Here is a 25,704-nt window from a genome sequence, read left to right on the forward strand (position 1 = left end):
TCTTACCTTCCGGATTCCACCAGCATCCCAACAAACCTTGCAGAGCACACGCTTATCTTATCAGCACTAGTGTATCCACCAACCAGGAGAAGGTTTGTGTGGGATACCTTCCCGCCCTTTGCTGATAGATAAAGTCTGCTATACGCTGCTAGGCTGTGGGTATGAGGAAAAACTGGACGAGCTCCCAATTGATAATGTCGATATTATCTTAAACCATAAAGCTATATCTTTAAACACACCTTTACCATGGAGCTGCTGCGGTTGCTAGCTCACGCTACGTACTTCGTACGCTATTTGCGCACAGAGTCCTGTACCGTGTACGCATTTAGCGTACAAACGCCGCACTGCGGGTACAAAGCACACGCAGTGCGTTCGCACCCAATTAATACACCTTAAAACCTTATACAGTTATACAATGCAATGATATGATTACACTTTAAACCTTATGCAGCAAAGCTCTGCAATGATGTTACACCTTAAACCTTATGCAGCAAAGCACTGCAATTATGTTACATCTTAAACCTTATGCAGCAAAGCACTGCAATGATGTTACACCTTATCAATACACTTTTAAAACCTTATACAGTTTGGTAATGTTATACGCTTTAAACCCTAGCAGGAAAGTGAAGACACAACACTGATTTGTAGTTGAAACCACAGGGTTCTAAGGCCACTGTGGATTGTTCCAAAAGGTAAACAGTACAAATCATACACTACAGGCTAACAAGATAAATCTAAACAGAATAATGGCTACAGAGAATGTACATACGTGAGAATGTTCGCAAGCGCAACCCGGCCGGTCCTCCGCTGGTCATACAGATAGCGTTCAGAGTCTTCTGACCGGCCAGGCAACAATGGGCTTTTTATACACAACATGCATACACAATACAATGGTCACTGTAATCTCATTGTCCATTGGACACAGGGATGTGTCTTTACATTACAGAAGAGGTCATAGGTGGAATTGAATAGGTGGGCGATGTCTTTCCCCAACTGCTCTTGTGGGTGGTCTCCTCTGGATTCCTGCCGCATACATAATATACAGTAAATACAGTTAATATCTATATTCTACTTTTGCACATAACTATACGCAGGAACATGCGATCTTTCTCTAACCAACACCAGAATGTTACCCTCAAAATACCCTACAGCTGGATACTAGACATCACCTTTCAACCTTTATCTGACCCTTCCTATCATGCAAAGGCGAATCTCTTTGTCCAGGAACTGTTTAAACTATTAATACTCGCTGATGTGATGTAGGGGAGTTATATCTAAAATGTACACTATTTGGGTTAAATATGTAATGTTCTGATAACCCTCTACGCGCTCACAAACTCCGCCGTAAATACCCATATCACGCGCATGATCGCCGGAGCGATCCTACGCAAATTGCGGACATGTGCACGCACGGCAGACTGAGTGCACGAGCAGCGGGCATGTGCATGGGGTTAGTACAAGGCATATGTATTACAATATTTTTCGACTTTGACATACTGTACATGGGCATCTACCAAATACTGTTTATTGAATAACTTGAAATTCTCTTGAGCCCCAGACACATTTCAAACTTCATCCAGTTCTTTTTTTTTTTTTTTTTTTGTAAGGTCAAAGGTAATCCACGATACTGTCAAACTAACCGCAAAGCGTCTGGCACGGTGTATAAATATAATTCTGTGAATTTCTGCATTTAACCTTTAAACATTCTCTTTTTCCCCTACAAGCACAACAGAAATGTTATCACCTGTAAAAACAGATTTATATTGGTCATATCTGGTGTTAGTGAAAAGGGAATGTATTCACAAAGGCCAAACAATTTTCCACTCAAAGATTTCAAAAGTATTTTTTGACATATTTGGGCAACAATGACTAGCAGTGGAAAGAATGGACTTGTCTCGGCAATCAATTAAGAATTTATGGATATTTACCAGTAAAAAGTAGATTTACAAAACTTTGATATGGTTTTCACAGTGAAGTTAACTATTTGGTAACTGCGGTTTTATATCATTATGTATTGCACTGAATAACGGCTGCTTTTTTGGTACATATTTTTAAGGAAAAAAATAAAACAAATCAAATGCAAGTTGATTTATCTGGATACTGCAAGAAAACCTTTTGGATCATTGTCCATTTTGAGACCCCAAAAGAGTTTTGGTCAGTTCTAATGGTGATGTGGGTGGCATAGTACGCAGGGCAGGGATTGCTATAATTTACAGAGTGTGGTGCAGATTCAGAGTCACACAATTACGTGTGTATTGCGTGCTTGGAATTAAATGTGGATATTCACCCATATGACAAGTTGTACATATCTAAGCACCCGCACTGTCTTTATCCAAGCGCTTTGTCAAATAGCCGCCCTCACTGTAAGTGTGCACTTGCACTAACTCTATCTTGGCACAAGAGATCAGTCTGACACCAGATGGATCTTCGCGTCTACACCCATCATGCTGGGACCTGTAGTACTACTGTAAAGAACAATATTATTTCTATTTTTGACACTATGAACTCCGCACCCACCGCCCAGCGATGCTGGGCATTGCACCGGATTTCACCGCATGCTTGGGGGCTCCCATTTCTTGAGGGGGGTCCCCACTACCCAAGGAATTGCATGCCTGGGATCAGGGCCGGTGCTAGGGTGTTCAGCGCCCTCCTGCAAACTAAAAATTTGCGTCCTCCCATACTTTACAAAGGGACAGGGCACATAATGCCCCCTGTAGCAGTGACACGTATACACATAATGCTCCCTGTAGTAGTGCGCTTACACACGTAATGCCCCCTGTACCAGTGACACTTACACACGTAATGCCCCCTGTAGCAGTGATGCTTACACACGTAACGCCCCCTGTACCAGTGACGCTTACACACGTAATGCCCCCTGTACCAGTGACACTTACACACGTAACGCCCCCTGTAGCAGTGATGCTTACACACCTAACGCCCCCTGTAGCAGTGATGCTTACACACGTAACGCCCCCTGTAGCAGTGATGCTTACACACGTAACGCCCCCTGTAGCAGTGATGCTTACACACGTAACGCCCCCTGTAGCAGTGATGCTTACACACGTAACGCCCCCTGTAGCAGTGACGCTTACACACGTAACGGCCCTGTACCAGTGATGTGTACACACATAACACTCCTGTACCAGTGACGCTTACATACGTAATGCCCCCCATAGTAGTGACGCTTACACACGTAACGCCCCCTGTAGCAGTGATGCTTACACACGTAACGCCCCCTGTAGCAGTGACGCTTACACGCGTAACGCCCCCTGTAGCAGTGATGCTTACACACGTAACGCCCCCTGTAGCAGTGACGCTTACACACGTAACGGCCCTGTACCAGTGATGTGTACACACATAACACTCCTGTACCAGTGACGCTTACATACGTAATGCCCCCCATAGTAGTGACGCTTACACACGTAACGCCCTCTGTACCAGTGACACTTACACATGTAATGCCCCCTGTAGCACTGACACTTACACATGTAAATACCCCTGTACCGGTGACGCGTACACACATAACGCTCCTGTACCAGTGATGCTTACATAGGTAATGCCCCCCATAGTAGTGATGCTTACACACTTAACGCCCCAGTACCAGTAACGCTTACACACATAACGCCCCCTGTAGTAATGACGCTTACACACACAAGGCCCCCTGTATTAGTGATGCTTACACACGTAACGCAGCGTACACACGTAATGCCCCCTGTTGCGATGACGCTTACACATGCAACGCCCCCTTTACCAGTGATGCTTACACACATAACACCCCCCTGTAGCAGTGATGCTTACATACGTAATGCCCCCTGTAGCAATGACACTTACACACATTATGCCGCACAGTCACACACACACACACACACACACACACACACACACACACACACACACATACTGTACATACATTACACACATACACAGTCACACATATATTACACATACATACACATACACACACACACACACACACACACACACACACACACACACACATACTTTCACTCACTCACTCACTCACTCTATTTCCATCCTCTTACCTAAAGAAGTCTGGCAGGCCGAAGCTGGAGCAGATCATCCTCCTGTTCAGCCTGGTCCCATATAGCTCCGCCCCCAGTTCTGTGTAGCTCCGCCCCCTTTTAAGTCCGCACACTGCACTGACACAGGGGAGGGGAATGGAGGCTGCATGCTGCCGGCGCTGCCGCCTGTCATAGAGTGTGACAGGCACAGCAGCAGCAGCAGCAGGGGGACATCAGCATAGTACAGGGATGCAGCGCAGGGAGAGTTCCTCTCCAGCCCCTGGCTCTGCAAACGTTGACTCACTTACCAAGCCTACGTATCTCACGCCTCCCGTCCTCCACCTCCAGTCCGTCAAGGCAACTCAGACAGCACTCGAACACCTGAAAAGAATGGGGGACACACTACGCCGGGGTGGCCTCCACTGGGCTCAGTGGGTGGTCATCATTGGCAGTTGCTGCCTCAGACTGGGTGCTCCCATAGTGGTGCGAAGCACCAGGCGCGACCCTGAACCAAAACGCCCAACAGGGAGGTGGAGAATTGGGGGCAACATACACACACAGGACACACACAGAATACAGTTATGCTCACCAGCTATCCCCTCAGGTCCCTGCCAGACGACTGGCCCTTCTTTTTCTTCGCTAGTGCCTGCCTAATGCGCAATTCTATAGGGCCTAATGCCCTCTTTGGTCCCCCGGGCCTAGTGCCCGCCTATGGCGCCTCAGGCCTAGTGCCTGTTATACCCCACAGGCCTAGTGCCTGAATTCCTGGTGGTCTAGTGAGGGGCAACCACCTGAACTTACCCGTCCTATGGGCTGAGGCTGGACCAAGCCTGGTCCTGCCCCGCCCACTGTGTGGTTTTCGTCGGAGGCGGGACGGCTCCCACCACCTCCGGGCTTTACCTGGGCATCGGTGGCCAGTGAAAGCTCTTTTGCGTCACACACCACTGTCCCAGGACTTTCAACGTCTTCACCGACGGGCGTCGGCTCTTTGTACTTCACACAGCGGGCGGCGGCATGTAACAGCTCTTTCACCACGGCCGCTGCCCTCCAGGACTTCCAGCTTCTTCGTCTTCTATCTTCAGGAGCTCTTCTCCGCTCCCTCCCGGCCGACGAACTGTGGCCTTGCGCTAGGCGCTGGCTAATATGAGCCAGTGCCAGGGGGGCGGGGCTGTGACGTGGCGAGCAAGGATTGGCTCGCCGCCGCCACTCCTGATTGGCCGCCAGCTTGTGATTGCCTCACAGCTGGTGCCAAATTCAAAGTGCAGCACTGTGATTGGCGGGCCTGAGGCCTGGAAGATGCAGGCCCACCGCCATCACACAAGTGGATCGGTGGTGGTGATCCACCGCCGCCCCCATGCCCCCCGCCACACTCTGCAACCAGATGGGCAGGTGGAGGCTGTACCAGGCCTGGTCCAGGTCCCCAGTGCTGTCCGGTGCCAGCGCTACTTCCGGCCCCATGGGACGGCGCCAGGATCCCTCCGGATCATCCCAGAAAAGGAGGCACATGGCACCTAGTAGCAAGGCCAGTGACTGCATGAGTACACTGGCCCTTGCTACACTGGTTCCTCCCTGCACTGCATCCCTTTGCTGGGCAGCTTGCACCGGCTCTGCCTGGGGTGACCAGTTTGGTGCTGGTTAATGTAATGGCAGGGGAACCCCGTGATGTGTGTCTGTCTTCTATGGCAATATTCCCGGGCTCGTTAAGCCTAGTGTTGGCTACTAGAAAAATGAGGGTACCCCGTGCCAGTCCCCCACCCCGTCCCGGATATTCCAGTATCAGAATGGGCTCAGAGTTCCAGAGCTGGTTCTGCTTTTTGGACTGGATCTTACTCCATTTATTTTTTTTAAATATAATACTTTTTAATACAAAAATACACTAAAGCAGAGGTTCCCAAACATGGTCCTCAAGGCACCCCAACAGTCCAGGTTGTAGGCATATCCATGGCTCAGCACAGATGGTTAAATCAAATTGACTGAGGTGCTAATTAAATCACCTGTGGCCAAGCATGGATACATTTAAAATCTGGGCCTTTGATGTGCCTTGAGGACCGCGTATGGGAACCTCTGCACTAAAGCCTGCACACCACATACCACTCACAGGCAGGTCTATTGGTTTTGTCATTTGTACTGTGATTTTAGTCCGATTTTGATTGATTTAGAAAACACGATTCTTAGTAAATCCGAGATTTGTATTTGTGTCCATGTTCAGATTACAATATTTGGTCCAGTGGTGCATTGCATCCATTTGATGTGTTTAGTCGTGTTAAATGTGCAGTTTGGGTGCGATTTTGCCTTTAGTAGATTTCTGATTTGCAAATACGCACCAAATCGCGGAAAAACACCAAATTGTCTGAAACTGAAGCTTAGTAAATTTACCTCTTAGTTTCTGCCTGACCTCTTTATTTTCACCGGTATGCGGTTGTTAGGTCTACCACACTTAGTTCGACATTCAGTAGGTCGGCATTATGTCGACATGGTTCAAAGGTCGACATTGACAATAAATCAACATGGCAAAGGTTGACACAGGAAAAGGTCAACATGCATATTTCCCCTTATTTTGTGTGTGCATTTGTTGAACTTTTTGATACTTTACGATCCACGTGGACTACGATTAAAAATAGTAACTATGTGAGGGGACGCAGTGTGCTAATTGGGGTTCCTGCTGATTTTACAGAGTAAGCGACACCAAAAGGTAAAAAAAAAAAATTTAGCCCTTTTTCTGTATCGACCTTTTCCATGTCGCCCTTTAGTCCATGTCGGCCTTTTTCCTATATTGACCTAGTGTATGTCAATCAATAGTGGTAGACCTGGTGACCTAGTTAGGGTCGACCCAATGTTCCACACCCATTTTCACCACTAGTTGCATTGAAGCAACCAATGTAGTACAGTACTGAAGCTACCCTCTGCTGCAAGGATAGCATATTTACTTTTTAATTACGTGAGAGATTTTTTTTTCTTCTTTTTCTGGTTAACATAAATATCTGACCTGATCTTTTTAGGATGTTATGTTCCAGTCTGTCACATGAATTATACCAGCTCTCTGTGTTTATGTAGATAGAGAGCATAAATTAATAATTTCATACACACTATAATCAGTCATGATGAGTCACCCACTGGCCGGGCGCATATCTCAGCTCCCGCACAAAGTGGACTCTTTCATGTACAGTACAATGGAAAAATCACTTTATTGCTACTAACAAAATAAATAAATAATTGTTTAATTCTGTATATTTAGTGGCCCTGTGTTTTTTTACCATAAGGCAATTTCCACTTTGCTCATTTGGGGATACTGGGGTCCTTGGAAGTAAAAAAAAAAAAAAGATATTTTTAGTTTTTTATATAATACTTGCCTATCGTTGTCGATCAAAAATAATTCTGAGGCAAGACTTCCCAGCTCCATGTTTCTCAGGCTGGAAAGGAGATAAACACATTTGCTCAGCCAGTCAGCATTACAGAGCTAAGCTCTCTCCTCACAGAAGCCTCCTGACAGGCAACTCTACTGGGGCAAATCTAAAGGAAGAGAGACGACCGACAGCTACATCAATGGGTGAGTTGAAGAATTATATGCACAGTAGCAACAACAAGATCAACAAGGGGGAAGAGGAATATGTTGCACGGGAAAAGCAGAATATCATAGAATTCTTGCTCAGCCTCAGTTGCCTGTGTTTGTGCAGCAGTTCTGTGAGATAGATGGATGTACTTGTTAACCAATTAACCTTCAATGGTGAAAAGACAGACAGAGGGTTTTTGACCAATGTAACATTAATATTCTGCCAATGGTATTGCAATATTTATTTAAACTTATGCTGTTTTTTTTTATTATTTTTTTTATTACCTTAACCCATAATAATGTAAATTGTTGATTTGATGTAAAACATCTTTGTATCTGTCCAATGTCTTTGTTTCCAAGTATAAACATACAGTAGCAAGCGCACTACATTGGATATTTAGTATTGCAATGATATACAGTATATAAGTACATGCACCTGAGTTTCCAGCCGTGAATTTTATGTTAATGTTATGTTATACAAATCCACCATCATTAGTCTTATCTTCATACAGTGGTAATATTTAATAATGGTGTGTTTTTCATATTGGCAGGGATATGCTCCTGTATTTCGTGCCCATGCACAATTTAAATACCAATATGGTATTATTGATGCAGCAGCTGATATGTTGATTGAGAATGAAGGTATACTACATAGTGTTTGATAATGCAATGTCACTTTTGCGGTGCTGGTAAGGATTCAGGTCCCCTCTATTTATCAACCTCCTTTTTTTTTTTTTTTTTTTTAACTAAAATAATGTGTATTAAAGGGCTTTTGGAGCAGTTTTTGTGGAAAACGGCTCCAGGCCCTTTAATTCACATAATTTAAGTAAGCAGATCGCATTTCCCATCCTTACAATGGGAAATGTGATCTGCTTGGAAAGTACTAAGGGAAGAAATTGTGATAAAATACCAGGGGAAAAGGGGAGGGGGTGTCCTGTGATAACAACGCTATCTGGAGATGTGATTAAACAGGGTTGCCCCCTACCCCAGTTTCCCAAATCCTGCTCCCACAGCACAGCTGCGAGCCAGCCCCTGTGATCATCTTTGTGGTCTAAATAGACTTGCTTGTTCTTGCTTGCACCCAACAGAGTTGCAAATAAAATTGAGAGAGGTTTACACATAACGACCCCAGTAATAGCACCGTTTGCACATAATGACCACAGTAGTAGCGCAGCTTATACATAATGCCCCCAGTAGTAGCGATGCTTACACGTAACTCCCCCAGTAGTAGCGATGCTTACACGTAACGCCCCAGTAGTAGCGCTGCTTACACGCAACGCCCCAGTAGTAGCGCCACTTACACATAACGACCCCAGTAGTAGCGCTGCTTACGCATAATGACCCCAGTAGTAGTGCAGCTTACACGTAACGCCCCCAGTAGTAGCACTGCTTACACGTAACGCCCCAGTAGTGGTGCAGCCTACATGTAACGCTCCAGTAGTAGCACAGCTTACACATAATGCCCTGGTAGTAGCACCACTTACAGCAGCAGCAGTATGGAGGCCAGGCGCAGCAGTGGGGATGCAGAGCAAGGAGAGCGCCTCTGCAGCCTTGCGCCTACCTGCTCTGCATCCCTTTGCTGAGCGGGTAGCGTCGGGCCTGCATGTAGGATTCCCCCTGACAATGATTGTGCCATAGTGATTTACAACATACTTGCCTACTCTCCTGGAACGATCCAGAGACTCCCAAAAAATCGAGTGGCACTCCTGGCTGTCCAGATGAGTGAGCAAGTCTCCTGCCACCACCAGTAGCCACCCACTTATCGAGCAAAAGTGGGTGGTTCCAGACGACCGAAGACGCAATTCACGCTGAATCACATCAGTGTGGCCCTGCTCCCACTCCCCATTCCCGGTAACAGCGGCATTGTGTAGTGGGAGGTGGGGCTATGATGCTGCAACTGTATCATCACACCCACCAGCCCGCCCACCTTCCTGCAACATGCACCCTGCTGACCTGACCTGGTTGCCCCTTCCCGGAGGACTTGTAGGCAGCCAGGAAGTTGGCAAATATGAATACAAGTGACAATCCAAAAGTTCAATAAGAACCAGATCATACATCCCTAAACAATAGACACGACGGGACATAACCACACCCATTGTGACGTTGACATGTCTATTATGTAGTGTGCAGTCCCCTAACTTGATTCAGTCATTCCTTCTTATGCTGGAGGAGTGGAAATGTACTGATTTAGGAATTTATATTCTGGGGCTCATGGTTTACCCAACAAAAATGGCTGCCTTCATTGTATGAAAGTGACATGGACTGTTTGCGTGGCACTGTTAAAGCAACATATTGCATCTGCATGGTCACTGGGCAATACGGATGGTGTAATGGTTAGCATTACTGCCTCACAGCACTAAGGTCATGGGTTCGATTCCTACCACGGCTTTTAACTGTGTGGAGTTTGTATATTTTCCCCATACTTGCGTGGGTTTCCTCCAGGTACTCCGGTTTCCTCCCACAATCCAAAAATATACTGGTAGGTTAATTGGCTCCAAACAAAATTAACCCTAGCGTGAATGTGTGTACATGTGGTAGGGAATATAGATTGTAAACTCCACTGGGGTAGGGACAGATGTGAATGGCCATATATTCTCTGTAAAGCGCTGCGGAATATGTGTGCGCTATATAAATAACTGGTAATAAATAAATAATAATAAATTGGCATGTTAACAGTTACAGAGGAGTACGGGAATTGTAGTCAGACAACAGCTGAATTCAGATGTCAGATTAGGGCGCCGGACTGCCTGCAGATGTACATACAAGGTGAAATGTATTCTTACTTCGTGCCACAGTTCTTCAAATCTTTTCCCACATGCATTACTAACAAGGACAAAGTTATATATAGCAACCAAACTTTCTTGGATTAAGGCTTTCTTTATTTAAACTGAGGAATTTGCCTTTTGAAATAAGTTGATTTTGCAGTGAGATAGCATTAAGCGCCATTTCACAGCAACTCTGTTGATCTACTGTAAACTGGGAAAGATATTCCAAGTTACGGATTGGAGAAGACAGGAGTTCAGGATCTGCTAAGTGTTTGAAGGGCTTAGAATCAGCAGCTCTTCTATCTTCTATAATTTCCGTTGTCTGGCCTAGGCATTATCAATAATCTTCCATCCTTAGTCTTGCCCGAGAACGGACAAGTCAGATGCTTCATACTTATGAAAAAAACCTGACAGGTATTACAGACTTGACAATTGTTTTCATTGTGTGGTTCTTGTAAAATAGATCAGATTAATATCAGTGTAGCACTTCAATATAAGCATGACGGAAGCGAACCAAAGTCAACAGGGTTATGCTTAGTCGCGCAGTGCCAGATTAACAATGGGGTAGATGGAGCTGCAGCTCCAGGTCTCCACATAAAAATAGGCCCATCATCATAGCAGCAAGATGACCAGCCTCCTAGCTGGTGACAGAGTTGCCATAAATCATAAATGTTGTTTTTCTAGTTTTCTTACAAAATTAAGCAATTTTTCTATTTGTATACATACATACGAACTCTGCTAGAAAGGGGATCCGGACTGAAAGTCGACAGTAACTAGGTCGACAATGTCTAGGTCGACCACTATTGGTCAACAGTAACTAGGTCGACAGGGTGTCTAGGTCGACAGGGTCTTTAGGTCGACATGTTCTAGGTCGACAGGTCAAAAGGTCGACATGAGTTTTTCACAATTTTTTTCTTTTTTATGAACCTTTTCATACTTAACGATCCACGTGGACTACGATTGGAACGGTAATCTGTGCCGAGCGAAGCGGTAGCGGAGCGAAGGCACCATGCCCGAAGCATGGCGAGCGAAGCGAGCCATGCGAGGGGACGCGGTGCACTAATTGGGGTTCCCGGTCACTCTACGAAGAAAACGACACCAAAATAACATTAAAAACTCATGTCGACCTTTTGACCTGTCAACCTAGAACATGTCGACCTAAAGACCCTGTCGACCTAGACACCCTGTCGACCTAGTTACTGTCGACCAATAGTGGTCGACCTAGACATTGTCGACCTAGTTACTGTCCACTTTCAATACCACACCCGCTAGAAAGTGCAGGAGGCTTTCAATTTTTTGGGGAGTCCCCTGCAACCCTAGAAGTGCAGGTGGATCTCCTGCATCCCGACCAGTGGTGGGCAGAATCAGGAGATAATACTGGTAATCGTGTGTCAGCAAGGGGAAATAGAATAATTTTAACCCCGCCTCTCCCCCATGGATCCACAATTCCCTTCATTTTGACATGGTGGACAGCAGACCTAATGACACGAGAGCCTGTCCCCACTCCCACAGCAGTCAAAACAGTCAAGTATGTTTGTATGTATTTAGTAAGACATTGGGGCTGATAGTGTAGGGCGGGGGTGGCCAACCAGTCAGTGGCAAAGAGCCAGAAAAGATCTGTAGTCAAGGGTAAGAGCCATATCATGCACGCGCCGAAGGTGCGCAAGCAAAAATGGGGGCGTGACATAGTTGTCACAAAGACACACCCCATTTTTATGCGCACACCTTTCGGTTTGTTGTTTGTAGGAGTATGACCTTGTGTCATAACCCCATTTTGTACAGTGCCACATACAAATAAAGCCCCAGTGCCAGATACACGTCCCCCAGTGCCAGATACACATGTCCCCCCAGTGCCAAATATGCCCCCAGTGCCAGATATGCCTCCCACTGCTAGCTACACATCTCCCCAGTGCCAGATATTCCCCCAGTGCCAAATATGCCCCCACTGCCAGATACACGTCCCCCCAGTGCCAGATACACATATCCCCCAGTGCCAGATATACCCAGTGCCAAATATGCCCCCACTGTCAGCTACACATCTCCCCAGTGCTAGATATGCCCCCACCTCCAGCTACACTTCTCCCCAGTGCCAGATATGATCCCAGTGCCAGATACACGTCCCCCCCAGTGCCAGAAGCACATGTCCCCCCAGTGCCAGATATGCCCCCAGTGCCAGATACACGTCCCCCCCAGTGCCAGATATACTCCAAGTGCCAGAAACACATGTTCCCCCAGTGCCAGATATGCCCCCAGTGTAAGATACACATGTCCCCACACTGCACCCCCCCAAGTGCTACTCACCGCCGCGCTGCTGCACTGCTCAGTCTGCTGCTTGTGAGGGGAGGAGAGCCCAGCGTGCGCCTCTCCTGCCCCTCAGTCTCCACACTCCGGCGGCGTTGATTCTCTCTAATTAGGCGCCGGTCCGTGAGCCAATCAGAGTTCGCGGACCGGCAGCAAAGACTACTGATTGGCTGCCGGTCCGCGAACTCTGATTGGCTCACGGGCCGGTGCTGGGCACTGCAGACTAGAGCAGCGGGAGGCGCCGCAGGAGCTTACGAGCCGCATGTGGAGATAGAAGAGCCGCGGGTTGGCCACCGCTGGTGTAGGGGATTTACACACCTACGTGGTCCTGGGCACACCCCCACACAGCACTGGTCACACCCACAAAACACTGGTCATAGCTCCTCCCCTTCACAGTATAGGCCCTTCAAGATTTTAAGCCCTAGGCCCATGTGGCCCTTGATCTGGCCCTGGCTTAGAATGTCTTGCATAGCACAATGCACTCTTCTGCGGGAAACACTTACTAATGCAGTGTTGGAAGATGTGGTTGTAGGTATCTTGCTGTGCATCGCTGCCTATCCATGCGTTTAGTTTGTTATTCGTCATCATCATCAGAACGCGTCTGCACCACCCTAAACCAGATGCAAGAGATACGCCTACAAACAGGTGTCTTTTCACTTACGTCTAACTCTGCATAACCCGCAATTGTGCCCTCACTGACCTTTGCCTATGTGACAGTGCTCTGTTACACCTCTTCAGTGGTAAGTGGAGATGAAAATAAAATATGTACAACTTGGTGTCACCCGTACTTGCGTGTACTCAATATTGATACATGTACAGCATGAAAACATGCAAGATATGCAAAGCAAACAGAAGTACATTCAGCTATACGTCAGCCCCAGAGTACTGTCTGTGCTATATTAAATAAGGATAACCTTCCTGCAGCATTAAACCTAAAACATAGCATGTTAATAAATGTACAGCATACAACAAAGTTCAACAATTATTTAACCTGCCATATATAGTAAAATATAAATATTGTTCCTATTATGATCAAGGGGTCATTCCGAGTTGATCGTAGCTGTGCTAAATTTAGCACAGCGGCTGGCCGGGAGTTGTTTGTCGCTGCCGCTGGCTGCAGTGGTTGCGTGAGACGTCACGCAGCCGCTGCGGCCCGCCCCCCCCCCCCCCCAACGGTCCGGCGATGCCTGCGTTGGCCGGACCGCGCCTCCTAAACGGCGGTTTAACGACGCCATCCAGCCCCCTCCCGCCCAGCGGCCGCCTCTGTCTCAGAGGCAATCGCTAGGCAGCGACGACCGCCATGCGCCAGCACACTGCGGCACCGACACATGCGCGGTTCTGACCCGATCGCTGCGCCAAACTGCAGCAATCGGGTCGGAATGACCCCCCATATTCCAGCACACGCAGTCAGGGCCAGATTAACAATGGGGCGGATGGAGCTGCAGCTCCAGGCCCCAGATAAAAATAGGCCCATCAACATGACAGCCTGATGATGATAAACTGCCCAGTTGGTTACTTGGTTTCCATAAATGATAAAAATTGTAATTATAATTCTAATTTCCTCACAAAGTGATGTTGTTTTTCTACTTTTACATTTTTTGGGAGACATTGGGGATTATAGTGTAAGGAATGTACATGCCCATATGTCACTGGCCACACCCACACAATATTAGCCACACCTCCTCAACTTCTCACAATAGGCCCTTGATCATTTTTAGCACCAGGCCCATGTGGATCTTAATCCGGCCCTGCACACAGTACACCATATAGCACCTTAATGTCACCATATACCTTAGTGAAGCCACCAAGTAGGCCAACAGTGTCCACATACTGCCACCAAGTTCATGGAAGGTTGTACCAAAAACTAACGGTTGGCTATTTTACAAGTACAGATGGTGAAAGAAAGCACCACAGCTTGGAAGTCTCACAGAAAGACCTCAGTGCGGCCAAATGCTCTTGTTCCTCATCAACAACATGAAATGTTATATCTCAGGTTTCGGGACCAATGCTGGAAGATGGTGGGGAGGGGAAGACCAGGATTGATATCCTGACTATTTGCCTGCATTATATATATTGACTCAGAGGTGTGTAACTAGATCGCTTGATAGAGCCTTTATGCTCCAGTCCAGTTTGGTGGAGTTGCCTTGTATTGCTATGTATGCGGCTTCATCTGGAGGAACCTTGTTAATATAATAGACTTGGAATGTAATATCTGATTTTTGTTGTGTGAGAGTTTAGGGTGTCAGAGAGGGAATAATGTCTGGGATAATGCGCCCACTACCAGAGATGGATATTAGAAGTCACCAAGCAGATCTCTTGACAGCATGCAGGCGGCAGTGATTCCTAAAGGTTCCAAAGATTACAGGGGACTTCTACAATCCATAATAACTGACTGTAGTGAAGGTTTATATAATGCGCAAAAGTTTTATATCATATACAATACACAAAGGTTTCTAGAATACTTACGTTTACAAATTCATTTATACAAATGTTAGCCACACACACAGAACAAACAACAGAACGGAGAGGGTTTATAGTGTAGTATATTATTTACACGCATGCCAAATCAAGAGTCGGCGATAGCGACGCGCAGGACCACGCATCGCTGTCGCCGCCACCCTACACACAGAGATATCCGTGTTTAATTTCTAAGCAATCTGGTCGGATCTCTCCGTGTGTACCCCCCTATACTATAAGGTAATTGGTCTGTGCCCAGTATCAGCCATTGGCAGATTTATTCAAACAATTGTCTGGACAAATCGCAAGCAGAGTATGAGATGAATTATTGACCAGATATCATCTCCCTCCAACTGGGAGAACTGCTCTGGCCATATAAGCTGATTTATGGCTATTTAATATAATTTTATTTGGTATAATTAAAGTCATTTAATTTGATAAAATTAAAGACACCAAAATATCAACTTGGCTGAGTAGCTGTTTTGGTGTCTTTTTGGAATGTGGCTTTTTTCCAGAAATACTTTTGATTCGGGACCTTTCGTGCCAGGTTATGTAGAGTCACAGATGTTGAGATTTCAGACAAGCATGTTCCTTTTATTTGTACGCACAATATATTATGAGTAGCCAACATCCTGTTTTTTGTATTTATTCTTGTTATTGGTGGGAGTACACATTGAAGGATTTTCTTGTAGAATATGTATTTTTAAATTCACTGTATGACCAATGCTATTTGAATTAGGGATTCTTTTACATATAAAAGCTGGCCTTTTTTAATCATTCACAGACAGATGCTAATTGACAGCCAAAAGCAATAACTTTCTTTCATCTGTGTAAACTTGGAGCTTCCACAGCACATGCAATGAATACCAATGCTGCTTTAATGGAGTATACATTTGAAAATGTACTTTATGAGACTACTGGTTTGCAATAAAAATATTGTCTGGAAGAATCTATGTAAGTGTAATATGTAATACAAACACACCTGTTGACTTTGGAGAGGTTTGAATACTTTTGCAAGGCACCGTATATATAACAGTACAGTATATTGGTCCAGGCATTCGCCAGGTAGAGAATCCATCCCCTCCACACTCCCTCCAGTTGGCCCAGACACAATTTATTTTCTTCATCTCCCCGCATTGGGGGGAGTAGTGGGTGCGGGCACAAGTTTGTCCCTAGTCTGACATGCTTCCATTGCACATGTCTGACTCAAGACAGACTTTGTAGTAAAGCTTCTGGTTTAATAAGGTTAATTTATAGAAATGTAAGAGTATGTTTTCTAAAATACAGCTAACTTTTGGTCCATAATTATATGCAGCAGATACAGAGAATCTGGTTGAGAGCTAGATTAACATCTCTTTTTTACAAATACATTGTTTTATTTCATATGAACAATAGTTCACCCAAGGTATATTATTACATATGTTTTCCTGTAAAACGGCAAATGGTGATGCTTATCATTGTATAGTATCTCATTACTCTCTTTTTTTAACGGCAGACATGATTTAATTTAATTTATTAAATTAATGACATTTATATACATAATAAAAATATGCAATGGCTGCAGGACATGCATACTGATAGATGAAAATAATATAAATATATGAAAACAATTTCAACTGTTCGCACTGGGAACCATATTGTCTAGGAACTGCCTTGTCTAGAAACTCTGCATGGACAGAGATATGGGGGACATGTGTCCTTGGACTCCCTCTACTAGGGGCCCCCAAACTCAGGCTTGGATTGCTGGGAATCCACAACTTGCAATAAAAAAATATATATAGCGACACGTGTACTGAGATTGTGCTGCCTACTGTTGCAGTACTGCCCCCTACTTCCTCTGTTGGCACCTCCCTCCCACAATCGGTGGCAGAAGCCACTTCCTACAGATCAGCAACTCTAGTGGAGCTGTTTTCTCCACATTCCCCATCACCCCATGTAGCTATGAGTTCTCTGATAAAAATTATTTCTTCCTTTAGGTTCTTTCTTTCAAAACATTGCCTGAAAGAGAATCGAGCAAATGGAACATGAAGTATTTATTTCCCTTATGAAATGCCCTTGACCAGGAAAAAATTATGTATTCCAGCTGTTATTCTGTTTGTTTAAGCTACTAAAGATGGTACACTGGCCAAATGCAATTTCACGTTATACAGCGTAAAGTATCTTTCTTGAAATATTTGTTTAACTGTTGTAGTTTCTCTTTTGCTATTAAAACTGGGAACATTGGCAAGAACTGTGAACTTCAACAAAATGAAAATGTTAATATTTTCCATAGAGATGAAATAAAAAGCAGAGATTAAATAAATGGTCATGGGATTTGTGTTTTTTTGTTGGTAGAGTGTATAGTGCATATGATACTAACTGGGACTCAGTAGAATACTCTGTGTTCTGTATGGAGGTCACTGGGATGCACTGTGTATTGTATGTCAGTCACTGGGAAGCCCTGTGCACTAAATGGTGGTTATTGGATACTCTATGTATTATGTTAGTCAAAGGGGTGCTCTGTTTATTGTATGATTCTGTTTTGTATAGTGATCACTGGAATTCTTTGTGTATTGTAGGGCAATTACTAGGATGCTCTGTGTATTGTATATTGATCACTGGAATGCTCTGTGTATTGTAAGGCAGTCACTGGGTTGCTTTTTGTATTGTATGGTAGTCACTGGGATGCTCATATATATATATATATATATATATATATATATATATGTCTATATTCATATATTATATTTGGGTTTAAATAAATTGTGTAATACATATATTGGGGGATAGTCCCAGAGCCATGTACCTACTCTGTATTCCAGGTCATTGCCTACTGTGATAGGACTGCGGTTGTCCTGCTCATTGTGCCCAGTCCAATTACAGTGGGGTGCAGATAGATGGTATTACACCACAGATCCCAGGTGAACCCACTGTATTAGTGAATCGGTAATAAAGATTATTTTGAGCTTTTCTTGGTGATCCTTCAGTGAGTTAATAGCAGCCCTCCTTAGATATAGAGATGTTGCTTCCAGTATTGTGGTGTTGGATGAATTGTTAATGTTGACATCAGTGTCTGTCCATGGCCAGAGCAAACTGTCCCAACACTAGCTTGCCTGGGAGAAGTGCAGCTAGAAGTAAGCGATGTCTTGTTTATTCATAGCAGGCCATATCTATCAGAAGACATTTGTGGTATATATAATTTTCGTGTGCTAGCTGCACATTTACAGAATCCCCAGAATGTATTTGGGGGGGTTTGGAGACTGCAGCAGATATCTGAGATATCTGCTACAGTCCTAAGTTTTTGATACCAAAAGTAGTCTCCAGAAATCTCTATTGGGGCGGCTATATCTCTTCTATTGGGGATACTACAGTATATCTCTTCTATTGGGGCGGCTATATCTCTTCTATTGGGGATACTACAGTATATTTCTTCTATTGGGGCTGTTACAATATATATCTTCTGTTTGTGTTGTTACAGTATATCTCATCCATTGGAGCTGATATATCTCTTCTGTTGGGGCTGCTATATCTCTTCTATTGGGGATACTACAGTATATCTCTTCTATTGGGGCTACTATATCAATTCACTTGGGGCTATTACAATATATCTCTTCTGTTGGGCCTGCTACAGTATATCTCTTCTGTTGGGGCTGTTACAGTATATCTCATCTATTGGGGCTGCTCAGGGGCAAACGCAGGATTTAGTAAGGGGGGTTTCCACGTGTAGTGTGTGCATATAACATATATATATATATATATATATATGTATATGTGTGTGTATATATATATATATATATATATTAGTGATAAGCGGGTTCGGTTCCTCGGAATCCGAACCCGCCCGAACTTCACCTTTTTTTTACACGGGTCCGAGCGACTCGGATCCTCCCGCCTTGCTCGGTTAACCCGAGCGCGCCCGAACGTCATCATCCCGCTGTCGGATTCTCGCGAGACTCGGATTCTATATAAGGAGCCGCGCGTCGCCGCCATTTTCACACGTGCATTGAGATTGATAGGGAGAGGACGGGGCTGGCGTCCTCTCCGTAATAGAAAAGACTAAGTTTAAGAGTGACATTGTTATAATTGTGGGGAGGATTGGGGACGGGGAGCAGCTGTTAGGGAGTACAGTGCAGGGTTTTGATTATACCACCAGTGATTTTAATCCTTTGTTTCTCTGCCTGAAAAAAACGCTCCACCATATCTGTGGCTGTGCTCACTCAGTGTGCTGCACTGCTGCATGATATATCTGTGCTGAGTGCACTGCTCTGCTCACACTGCCTAATTGTGGGGACTGGGGAGCAGTTATAGCAGGAGTACAATGCACAGTTTTGCTGACAGTGACCACCAGTCCAGTATACGCAGAGCCGGCCCTAACCAATATGATGCCCTAGGCAAGATTTTGGCTGGTGCCCCCTAGCACCACCGCTGGTTCTGCCTCTGACCTTGCACCTCTTTCCCAGCACCATCACCCCTCACCCATAGCAGTCCTTGTACCCCCTATATTTTAAATAGGAACAGTTTGCACATTTGACACACAGCCCTAAAAGGGGCATCTTCTAGCTGGGAAGGGGCATGGCCACACAATAGTAACCCCAATTCCAATTACGCCACACAGTACAGCAACTTTATTCACATTTTATCTTGCGATAGTGTCCATAATTCATATTACATCCCACAGTAGTATCACTTTACCTTATAAACGTTACTCCTCACAGTAGTGCCCCTTATTCACATTACATTACACTGAATTGCTCCTTATTCACATTACACCACACCTTATTGCTCTTTATTCACATTAGACGACACAGTAGTGCCCTTTCTATATGCAACGCCACATAGGAGAGCACCTTATACAAATAATGCCACACATTAGTAATGCATTTATACACAATTCCACACAGTAATGCCCCTTACACATGAGACACATTAATGTCCTTATAAACATAATGCGCCTTACACATTATGACAACCTTTATTAATGCCCTTTTACACATAATGTACCTTACACATATGGTGCACATTATTAATGCCCTTATACACATAATGAGACATATAGTGCCCCCTACACATTTGCTGCACATTATTAGTGCCCCTATACACATAATGACACACATACAGTAGTACCCTGTTACACATATGCCGCACATTATTAATGCCATTATACACATAATGACACACATAGTGGCCCCTTACACATATGTTGCACATTATTAATGCATTTTTACATGACACACATAATGCTCCTTACACATATTCCGAACACTACTGCACAACCAACCCACTCACATGCACACAGCAATCACACTGCCACTAACACTGTGACCTCTGCCTCTGCTTGGATACAGATGTGTCCTCACAAATCTTGCCTCAATGCTAACGTTGGGCACCTTTTTTTAAATGAAAATTAATCTTATTTGCATTGCTATGCGGCTAGGATGCACAAGCAGCTTCTGCTGATTAAACTGATATGCAGCATGCCAATATACTGTGTGAGACTGTGGCTGTATCTGCATAAGAATTGCTACATACAGAATATAGGCATGCTGCATATCATTTTAATCAGCAGAAGCTTCTGATGCCCCTAGGCATATCAAATGCCCTAGGCAATTGCCTAGTTTGCCTATGCCTATGGCCGGCTCTGAGTATACGTTTGTCTGCCTGAAAAACACTGTGGTGTTTTTTTTTTCTTTCTTCATGCTAGTTTGTTTAGCAGTCTGCTGACAGTGTCCACCAGGTCCGTTATACAGTATATTATATATATATAAGCAGCAGTACGGTAGGCCAAGGCTGTACCTACCTCTGTGTCGTCAGTGCACTCGTCGTCCATAAGTATAAGTAATACTATACTATCCATCCATCTACATTGTATACCTGTGGTGTTTTTTTTTTTCTTTCTTCATACTAGTTTAGCAGTCTGCTGACAGTGTCCACCAGGTCCGTTATACAGTATATTATATATATAAGCAGCAGTACGGTAGGCCACGGCTGTACCTACCTCTGTGTCGTCAGTGCACTCGTCGTCCATAAGTATAAGTAATACTATACTATCCATCCATCTACATTGTATACCTGTGGTGTTTTTTTTTTCTTTCTTCATACTAGTTTAGCAGTCTGCTGACAGTGTCCACCAGGTCCGTTATACAGTATATTATATATATATATATATATATAAGCAGCAGTACGGTAGGCCACGGCTGTACCTACCTCTGTGTCGTCACTCGTCGTCCATAAGTATAAGTAATACTATACTATCCATCCATCTACATTGTATACCTGTGGTGTTTTTTTTTTCTTTCTTCATACTAGTTTAGCAGTCTGCTGACAGTGTCCACCAGGTCCGTTATACAGTATATTATATATATATAAGCAGCAGCACTGTAGGCCATGGCTGTACCTACCTCTGTGTCGTCACTCGTCGTCCATAAGTATAAGTAATACTATACTATCCATCCATCTACATTGTATACCTGTGGTATTTTTTTTTTCTTCATACTAGTTTTGCAGTCTGCTGACAGTGTCCACCAGGTCCGTTATACAGTATATTATATATATATATAAGCAGCAGTACTGTAGGCCACGGCTGTACCTACCTCTGTGTCGTCACTCGTCGTCCATAAGTATAAGTAATACTATACTATCCATCCATCTACATTGTATACCTGTGGTGGCTTTTAGTTGTGCGCAAAATATGGAGAACAAAAATGTGGAGGTTAAAAAAATAGGGAAAGATCAAGATCCACTTCCACCTCGTGCTGAAGCTGCTGCCACTAGTCATGGCCGAGACGATGAAATGCCATCAACGTCGTCTGCCAAGGCCGATGCCCAATGTCATAGTACAGAGCATGTAAAATACAAAACACAGAAGATCAGTAAAAAAATTACCCAAAAATCAAAATTAAAAGCGTCTGAGGAGAAGCGTAAACTTGCCAATATGCCATTTACGACACGGAGTGGCAAGGAACGGCTGAGGCCCTGGCCTATGTTCATGGCTAGTGGTTCAGCTTCACATGAGGATGGAAGCACTCATCCTCTCGCTAGAAAAAAGAAAAGACTTGCGGCAAAAGCACAGCAAAGAACTGTGCGTTCTTCGAAATCACAAATCCCAAAGGAGAGTCCAATTGTGTCGGTTGCGATGCCTCACCTTCCCAACACTGGACGGGAAGAGCTTGCGCCTTCCACCATTTGCACGTCCCCTGCAAGTGTTGAAAGGAGCACCCGCAGTCCAGTTCCTGATAGTGAAATTGAAGATGTCAGTGCTGAAGTACACCAGGATGAGGATATGGGTGTTGCTGGCGCTGGGGAGGAAATTGACAAGGAGGATTCTGATGGTGAGGTGGTTTGTTTAAGTCAGGCACCCGGGGAGACACCTGTTGTCCGTGGGATGAATATGGCCATTGACATGCCTGGTGAAAATACAAAAAAAAATCAGCTCTTCAGTGTGGAAGTATTTCAACAGAAATGCGGACAACAGGTGTCAAGCCGTGTGTTGCCTTTGTCAAGCTGTAATAAGTAGGGGTAAGGACGTTAACCACCTCGGAACATCCTCCCTTATACGTCACCTGCAGCGCATTCATAATAAGTCAGTGACAAGTTCAAAAACTTTGGGCGACAGCGGAAGCAGTCCACTGACCAGTAAATACCTTCCTCTTGCAACCAAGCTCGCGCAAACCACACCACCAACTCCCTCAGTGTCAATTTCCTCCTTACCCAGGAAAGCCAATAGTCCTGCAGGCCATGTCACTGGCAAGTCTGACGAGTCCTCTCCTGCCTGGGATTCCTCCGATGCATCCTTGAGTGTAACGCCTACTGCTGCTGGCGCTGCTGTTGTTGCTGCTGGGAGTCGATCGTCATCCCAGAGGGGAAGTCGGAAGACCACTTGTACTACTTCCAGTAAGCAATTGACTGTCCAACAGTCCTTTGCGAGGAAGATGAAATATCACAGCAGTCATCCTGTTGCAAAGCGGATAACTGAGGCCTTGACAACTATGTTGGTGTTAGACGTGCGTCCGGTATCCGCCGTTAGTTCACAGGGAACTAGACAATTTCTTGAGGTAGTGTGCCCCCGTTACCAAATACCATCTAGGTTCCACTTCTCTAGGCAGGCGATACCGAGAATGTACACGGACGTCAGAAAAAGACTCACCAGTGTCCTAAAAAATGCAGTTGTACCCAATGTCCACTTAACCACGGACATGTGGACAAGTGGAGCAGGGCAGACTCAGGACTACATGACTGTGACAGCCCACTGGGTAGATGTATTGCCTCCCGCTGCAAGAACAGCAGCGGCGGCACCAGTAGCAGCATCTCGCAAACGCCAACTCGTTCCTAGGCAGGCTACGCTTTGTATCACCGCTTTCCAGAATACGCACACAGCTGAAAACCTCTTACGGCAACTGAGGAAGATCATCGCAGAATGGCTTACCCCAATTGGACTCTCCTGGGGATTTGTGGCATCGGACAACGCCAGCAATATTGTGCGTGCATTACATCTGGGCAAATTCCAGCACGTCCCATGTTTTGCACATACCTTGAATTTGGTGGTGCAGAATTATTTAAAAAACGACAGGGGCGTGCAAGAGATGCTGTCGGTTGCCAGACGAATTGCGGGCCACTTTCGGCGTACAGGCACCGCGTACAGAAGACTGGAGCACCACCAAAAAAACCTGAACCTGCCCTGCCATCATCTGAAGCAAGAGGTGGTAACGAGGTGGAATTCAACCCTCTATATGCTTCAGAGGATGGAGGAGCAGCAAAAGGCCATTCAAGCCTATACATCTGGCCACGATATAGGCAAAGGAGGTGGAATGCACCTGTCTCAAGCGCAGTGGAGAATGATTTCAACGTTGTGCAAGGTTCTGCTGCCCTTTGAACTTGCCACACGTGAAGTCAGTTCAGACACTGCCAGCCTGAGTCAGGTCATTCCCCTCATCAGGCTTTTGCAGAAGAAGCTGGAGGCATTGAAGGAGGAGCTAAAACAGAGCGATTCCGCTAGGCATGTGGGACTTGTGGATGGAGCCCTTCATTCGCTTAACCAGGATTCACGTGTGGTCAATCTGTTGAAATCAGAGCACTACATTTTGGCCACCGTGCTCGATCCTAGATTTAAAACCTACGTTGGATCTCTCTTTCCGGCAGACACAAGTCTGCAGGGGTTCAAAGAACTGCTGGTGAGAAAATTGTCAAGTCAAGCGGAACGCGACCTGTCAACATCTCCTCCTTCACATTCTCCCGCAACTGGGGGTGCGAGGAAAAGGCTACGAATTCCGAGCCCACCCGCTGGTGGTGATGCAGGGCAGTCTGGAGCGACTGCTGATGCTGACATCTGGTCCGGACTGAAGGACCTGCCAACGATTACTGACATGTCGTCTACTGTCACTGCATATGATTCTCTCACCATTGAAAGAATGGTGGAGGATTATATGAGTGACCGCATCCAAGTAGGCACGTCAGACAGTCCGTACGTATACTGGCAGGGAAAAGAGGCAATTTGGAGGCCCTTGCACAAACTGGCTTTATTCTACCTAAGTTGCCCTCCCTCCAGTGTGTACTCCGAAAGAGTGTTTAGTGCCGCCACTCACCTTGTCAGCAATCGGCGTACGAGGTTACTTCCAGAAAATGTGGAGAAGATGATGTTCATTAAAATGAATTATAATCAATTCCTCCATGGAGACTTTCACCAGCAGCAATTGCCTCCAGAAAGTACACAGGGACCTGAGATGGTGGATTCCAGTGGGGACGAATTAATAATCTGTGAGGAGGGGGATGTATTTTACCTCGTTAAAGCTTATATGCGAAATGCGCATTGGTTAGCACGCCACCCACCTTCTGGGTGCCGTGTTTTTAAATGATCACACTGTCTCTATACATTATATCTTATTGTGCAATCAGTATATGTTGATTATTTAGATAATCTGATATCCGGGGCACCGGATCAAATGTACCGTAGGATGATATTAGATATTAATTAAGTGTTGTCTCCCTCTCACCAGGGATATAGTAAAGCTTATTTGGGCACAGTTTAGAGAACGAGTCTGTTATAATGCACTATTGCTATTAACGGCATTGAACAACAAGACACGCAGTAAACTGACACTCGATCTCTCTTTATTATCCAGCCAGCACATTAGGGTTTAATTCATAGAAACGGTTAGCTCAATATCCACATACAGAATAGATCCCTCACTATGTTATATGGCAACTGCATGAGAACGTAACTGGCAGCACATGTGGTGGATACAATGTAAAGTAGTCAGGCTATGTTAACACTGACACAGCTGATTTTGATACATTTGTAGCGGATCAATGTGAATGAGTCCACTATTTGTACAACACGTCTGTGATACTTTGTATTATAGTTAGACCACTCTAGCCTGACTTAATCAGCCGTAGACATACTGCACCAAGTGAAAAAGATTATTATCTCAAGTGTATGTCACCAAGATTCTCCGACTGAGCTACAATTTTTACGGCCTGATTTAGCGGCTTCTGATTGATTACACATAGGAGCAGGGAGATTTAGGACACCTACCAACTCCCGGAGAGTTTGGAATGTTATGCTCCAGTAAGATTAACCCCTCAACTGACCTGTGTTAAATTTGTTAATGCATGTTAGACAAGAACATCAATATAA

At 45.0% G+C, this 25,704-nt stretch overlaps 1 protein-coding gene across 3 annotated transcripts in view; it reads left to right on the forward strand.

Annotated features, from left to right (window-relative positions):
- PLEKHG5 (pleckstrin homology and RhoGEF domain containing G5) overlaps nucleotides 1-25,704 on the forward strand; it is a 691,870-nt gene that overhangs the window by 106,140 nt on the left and 560,026 nt on the right. Inside the window, exon 1 of one of the 3 annotated variants that reach the window (XM_063943410.1) lies at nucleotides 7,440-7,569. The exons of the other annotated variants lie outside the window; for them this stretch is intronic. Coding sequence (XP_063799480.1) covers nucleotides 7,566-7,569 — 4 coding nt within the window. The 5' untranslated portion in view covers nucleotides 7,440-7,565. Of the gene's footprint in view, nucleotides 1-7,439; nucleotides 7,570-25,704 lie in introns of those variants that run through there. 3 annotated transcript variants of the gene reach the window in all.

Source organism: Pseudophryne corroboree, chromosome 10 (genome assembly GCF_028390025.1).
Source record: "Pseudophryne corroboree isolate aPseCor3 chromosome 10, aPseCor3.hap2, whole genome shotgun sequence".
Taxonomy (NCBI): domain Eukaryota; kingdom Metazoa; phylum Chordata; class Amphibia; order Anura; family Myobatrachidae; genus Pseudophryne; species Pseudophryne corroboree.